At 53.8% G+C, this 6,000-nt stretch overlaps 1 protein-coding gene across 1 annotated transcript; it reads right to left on the bottom strand.

Annotated features, from left to right (window-relative positions):
• Nucleotides 1-231: 231 nt before the first annotated feature.
• Nucleotides 232-4,685, bottom strand: FZD1 (frizzled class receptor 1). Its single transcript, XM_033192977.1, has one exon. It carries the CDS (start codon nt 4,067-4,069, stop codon nt 2,120-2,122), a length of 1,950 nt encoding a protein of 649 aa, XP_033048868.1. The 5' UTR covers nt 4,070-4,685; the 3' UTR covers nt 232-2,119.
• Between the last annotated feature and the right edge of the window lie 1,315 nt (nt 4,686-6,000).

Below are 6,000 nucleotides of genomic sequence, written 5' to 3'. Positions count from 1 at the left end.
CTATTTTCTACTGTCATGAAAACAGGTCTTTTCTTGGGACTTCACAAATGTCAATCACAACAATGCAAACAGAGTAATTCTTTGGAAAGACTGATCTGAGGGCTTAAGGGTAGACTTTTTTCATTGAATTCCTGAATTTTTACACTGTGGGATTGGCTATGAGACACTATAAAATGTAAAATAGTTCAGACAGCTCAAGCTCTATTATTTTCAGGCACAAAAACCATATAATTTTGTACAAAACTTTGAATTTTTTATTTGCGAAATTAAAAATACGATATTTTATATATATAAACTTCTATTCCTCTATAAATATAGATGATTTTGTGATAGTGAACAGAATAAATGTATACCAAATTCAAAGACCAATATCATTTTAGCATATGACAGACATAGATAAATTTGGGTCCTAAGTACCGGCATTTAGATAAATTCTTAAAATTTAAAACAATATAATCAGGAGGATTGCTTTTCTCCTCTTCTTCACAGAGAACTAAAGTGAGTATTTTAAAATGGCTTTGTAAGATTTACATTTGACACATTTCTGTAAATCCAAAAGAGAAGCACACAGGATTTAATGCAGTAGACCTGCACACATTTTCCCTTTAGCATGCATGCCCATATCTTGTTTCCTTCAGGCCCTATCTCCCCATCAATTATTCTACCTTCTTTAGCTCCTGAAATCTTACCAGGTTATTATTGGTGGTGTGGATTGTTCCTCCCTCAGAATGTGTTGCTGAATAATAATCGTAATAAAATGTTGAAAGTGTTCAACTTTTACATTTTAATGTTTCTGATATATGTCTAGTTATTTCATTAAAAATAAGAAAATAGCACTTCAATTTGAGGAAGTCCATTACACTGAAATATCCTTCAAGTTTTCAATTTCTGTTTACATTTTACTGTCTTGTTAAGGAAAGCAAAGATCAACTCCTTAACAAAGCTTTCCAGGTGATCTCAACATTTCCATTTTACAGACCGGTAAAATCTAAGGGCAGCCTGTCTCATTCCTAAAGGCAGGTTGCCAGGCATCCGTATGCAATTAGAATTAACATTTTATAACCCATATCTCCAGTCTCTTCCAACCCACACAAAGCTTCATGCTTCTTCCCAAATCTCAGTAACCACATCTTTCCATGACGCTGGCCAAACCCATACCAGGTTTTAGACACTAGAGAATGAAATGAGCTCACCCCTCAAAAATTAGACTTCAGAAAGTTTGGCATTGGTTCTCTCACTCACCCTGTAACCAACTAAGGTGGGAGAAGGGCGTGTCTGGGCGTTGAAGGTGACCGTGGAGGGAGGCTGAGACTGCCAATGCCCACACTCGTGGGCTCCCATGAAGTTGGGGGAAAGTTCTGGACAGTTAAAAATCCAGCTTCAGGAAATCGAAACGATGGGCCTTCGCAATCCACCGCTGACTAAGGGAGGAATTGGAATGTACGGGGGCCCACCTCCAGATTCGAAAGCTTTGTGGAGTTCTGTACCATAAGACCCCTACCTCAAGCCAGGAAAGGGATGAAGGGGTCGGAAGGAGGGGGAGGGGGCAGAAGGAGGAGGCGGGAATTGACCCTGGCAGCGCAGCCCTAGTCGCACCCAGCAGTGCTGAACTCGCCCCGGAGCTGGCGCCCAGCCGGCCCGAGCACTAGCGTCAGGGAGAGGCTCACGAGGACGACCAGGAGCGCTGGGCTGTTGCTCTCCAGTCTTAGCTCCTTTGCAATACTCCGAAAAGGGCAAGAAGGAAAAGCCTCACATGGTTAAACCGCCCTAATTAAAAACTTTTGAAAAAGAAAAACGCGTGATCGGTCGTCATTTAAATACAAATATACTTACAAAAATCTTACACAGGCTATTTACAATCATAAAAGCGAACAGTCCTGGTACCAGAGTGTGAGGGCAAGAGGTCTGTCCATCCTCCCTCTGGTAGTCGGGCCCTCGTGTCCTTTTGCCTCAGGGACGGAAGCTTTTGCAGGAGCTGAGTTCTTCAAAGGAGCCTGCGAAAGAGAGTTACCTAGTGAGGAAGCCTCGAGATGTCAGGATTGGCACGAACTCCACGGGGCTGGCTTTGGGCGATGGCTGCGCCCCGGCCGAGGCCTGGGCATGGGCTGAGCCCCGGGTCTCAGACGGTAGTCTCCCCTTGTTTGCTGTTGGTGAGCCTCGTATAGAACTTCCTCCAGGAGTTGAGGGTCTTGCCGGACCAGATCCAGAAGCCCGACGTGATGCCCACGATCAGCGTCATAAGGTACTTGATCATGAAGACCGTGAAGTCCGGGCTCATGGGCGGGTGCGGCGGGGCGCCTCCGCCCGCCTGGAGGTGAGGGCAGGGGATAGCGTAGCTCTTGCAGCTCTGGGCCACCCAGCTGCGTTCCCACTGGTCCCGGAAGGCCTGCTCGTAGAAGTAGCAGGCGATGACGATGGTGGCTGGCACAGTGTACAGCACGCTGAAGACGCCAATGCGCACCATGAGCTTCTCCAGCTTCTCGGTCTTGGTGCCATCGTGCTTCATGATGGTGCGAATGCGGAAGAGCGACACAAAGCCGGCCAGCAGAAAGGACGTGCCGATAAACAGGTACACGAAGAGGGGTGCCAGCACGAAGCCACGCAGCGCGTCCACGTTGTTGAGCCCTACGAAGCACACTCCGCTCAGCACATCGCCGTCCACCTGGCCCAGCGCCAGGATGGTGATGGTTTTGATTGCCGGCACAGCCCAGGCGGCCAGGTGAAAATATTGTGAGTTGGCTTCGATGGCCTCGTGGCCCCACTTCATGCCCGCCGCCAGGAACCAGGTGAGCGACAGGATCACCCACCAGATGGAGCTGGCCATGCTGAAGAAGTACAGCATCATGAAGAGGATGGTGCAGCCCTCCTTCTTGGTGCCCTGCGCCACAGTACGTGCCCCGTCCTCGGTGAACTTGTCGTTACACACCACTCGGTCCTCCAGGAGGAAGCCGGCGATGTAGGCCACGGCCACGGCCGTGTAACAGCCGGACAAGAAGATGATGGGCCGCTCCGGGTAGCTGAAGCGCCGCATGTCCACCAGGTATGTAAGCACAGTGAAGAGCGTGGAGGCGCAGCACAGCACTGACCAGATGCCAATCCAGGTGCGCGAGAAGCGCAGCTCCTCGGGTCCGAAGTACATGAGCCCGTACACCTTGGTCGGCTCACAGGGTGCGCCGCAGTCCTTCTCCCCCAGGAAGTGGTAGTTGAGGTAGGAGGGCACCTTGAGGGCGCGCGGGCAGGAGAACTTGCCTCGCTCCGACGCGCTGGCGCCCCCCGGGAAGCCTCCACGGTGCCCTCCGCCGCCGTGCTGAGGGTTGCTTGTCCAAAACTCTGGAAGCAGCGAGGGCGTCGGGGTGCCCTTGTCGGACGTGTTCTGGCCCACGCACAGCTCGCCGGCGCCGTGCACCGGGAACTTCTCGCACTTGAGCGTGTCTGGCCACTGGAAGCCGAACTTGTTCATGAGCGCCTCGCAGCCCTGGCGTGCGCGCTCGCACAGGGAGCGGCAGGGCGGCAGCGCTTGCTCTAGCACGGTGCACACGGGCGCGTACATGGAGCACAGGAAGAACTTGAGCTCAGCGGAACACTGCACTTTCACTAGCGGGTAGAACTGGTGCACCTCGAGGCCCGCGTCCTCCTGGTTCGTGTGGCCCAGCAGGTTGGGCATGATGGTCTGGTTGTACGCGATGTCCGTGCACAGCGGGATGGAGATGGGCTGGCAATAGCCGTGGTCCGGGATGGAGATGCCCCGCTCACTGTTGTACTGCTGCCCACTCTGTTGCTGCTGAGGCGGCGGCGGCGGCGGGGGCTGCTGCCCCGGCCCGGGCCCCTGGCCTGGCCCCTGGCCCACCGCCTGCGCCCGGACCCCCAGCAGCAGCGGAGCCTCCAGCAGCCAAATCAGCAGCAGCAGCTGGCGCGCCAACCGCCGGGGGTCAACCGGGGGGCGGCGGCGGCCACTGGCGTCCCCGCTCCCCTCCTCCGCCAGCCGGGCCGAGAGCGCTCCGGCACAAAGTTCCCAGCTCACGCCGCCGCCGGCGGCCCGGGACTTCTTAGGCACCTCCTCCTCAGCCATACTTTCTCGGCTCCTCTCTTGGCGCCGCTCCGCTGGGGCTGGAAGGGGCACGGCCGGCGGCGGCACCCCCTGCGGCTAGGGAGACCTCTGCGCCGGTGCCCTCCGTCGAGCCCAAGCCGCGTCCAGCCCGCTCCCCCGGCTCCTGCTCTGCGTACCGCAGCCGCCGCCGCCGCGGAAACTTGCGATTCATGAAGCGCGGGCGGCGGGGAGAACCCGGGTGGCTCGGGTGCGCTGGGGTCGTGTCCCGCCTTCCTGGCCCTCGGCTCGCTGGCTCCCGGCTGGCGGCGCCGCGCTAGTGGCTGCGGCCCCGTAGAGAGCGCAACTCTCCGCAGCCCAGCGGGCTCGGCTCCCCCCTGCGCCTCCGCCTCCTTCTCCGCCGCCGCCGCCTGACCATTTGTGTCAATCCCTCAACTCGCTCCCTCTCCTCTCCCTCGCGCGCCCTCGGACCGGTTTCCAGGCGCCCCGCAGTCTGTCTTTCACCAGGAGGGAGGAGCCTTGAAACCGACGCAGAACTGGAGGCTCAGGGACCGTCGCCCAATCGCGGCTCCGGCTTCCCGGCGCAAAGGGAACCGGCCGCCTCCTCGCCTGAGCGAAAGCCAGCGGCTGGCGGGCGGGGTAGGAGGAGGCGGGAGGAGGAGGAAGTGGTGGTGGCACTACTCAGGCACAAAGAGTAGGATTGCTATGAAGCGGGACAGGCTTGGTTGCTTTTGCTTTTTCAGAAGAAAAGGGCGAGGACAAGTAGGAGAATGGTCCCATATGCTACTGGAGATAATGAATAGGAGTCAGAGGACCGCGGGACTTAGCTTTTCTTTTCTTGTATCCATTATCATGTTTAAAAATCCTGCTCTTAACGCTGATTACCAACAGCAAACCGGGTGCTGCTTCCAGAACAGATGCCTTTGAGTTAAGGAGCGCACGGTTTCCTTTGAGTTTGTATCTGTCGAGGTGTTGTTTAAAATATTACATTAATAAATCCTCTAGTTCTCTGACTGGGCTTGGCGGGCTTTGGTCGCGCCATTTCCCCAGAGGAGACGTTCACGGGATTGCTGTCAAATGAAACAAAACACAAACTTTGATGGAATTTGGAAAGTAAAGCCAGATGCGCCTTCTGCTAATATCATTCTTGTAGTCAAACTCCCTTTTTTCCGCCTCTTTAATCAAGTCAGAAACAGAAGCAAAAGAAAACTATCCATTAAATTTTTGGAGAGGAAAACTTAAGAACCCGACGACCGAGGCGGTGGGGGCGCCTCTCTGGGATCGTCCTCGCCGCTCCAGACCGCAGAGGTGGCGCCGGCGGGAGCTGCACTCGCCGGCAGCCTAGGCCCTTGGGGAGCCTTTCTAAACCCTGGGGACGCCCACGGCTCTGATGGGAACTCCTGGGACCTGGGCCATTTAGGTTCCACAGGCTGGGCTACAGAGCTGGAGACGCCAGTTTAACAAACAAAACAAACAGTCTAGAAAGCAAACAGCGAACTGTACATTCTCTTCCTAATTCCAAAACAACATAATCCGTCTCAGCAGACGCACATTAATGTTGTTTTCCTTGTAAGATTATTTTAAATGGTGGTTTGACTATGTGATTCAGTTTTATCAGAAAAGTGCCATTGGACTATTAATTCTTCCTTTTTTTTTTGCCTGTGATCAGACTCTTATCTCAGCGTACTTTTCGCCAATTACTATCATTCATTTACACATTCATTTGTTTAATAGATACCAACCACCCATTGTGCTATAAGCACTCTTAAGTCGTAGAGTATAAAATGAAGGAGACCTGTGCCAGCCCTAGAGGAGAGCGTAATATAATGGGGCACAGAAATGCAAATCACTTGTCACAGTGTCCATCCCAAAGCCAAAAGGGCACAAGGAAAGCAACCAGCTCAGATGAAATGTGGTTCTGACGGAGAGGTAGGTGCAAGGTGCAAAAGATTAAA

Source organism: Trachypithecus francoisi, unplaced genomic scaffold (genome assembly GCF_009764315.1).
Source record: "Trachypithecus francoisi isolate TF-2019V2 unplaced genomic scaffold, Tfra_2.0 Lachesis_group4, whole genome shotgun sequence".
In the NCBI taxonomy this organism is placed as follows: Eukaryota; Metazoa; Chordata; class Mammalia; order Primates; family Cercopithecidae; genus Trachypithecus; species Trachypithecus francoisi.
Note: the sequence above shows the minus strand (reverse complement) of the source record. Positions and strands in the feature narration are given on the sequence as shown.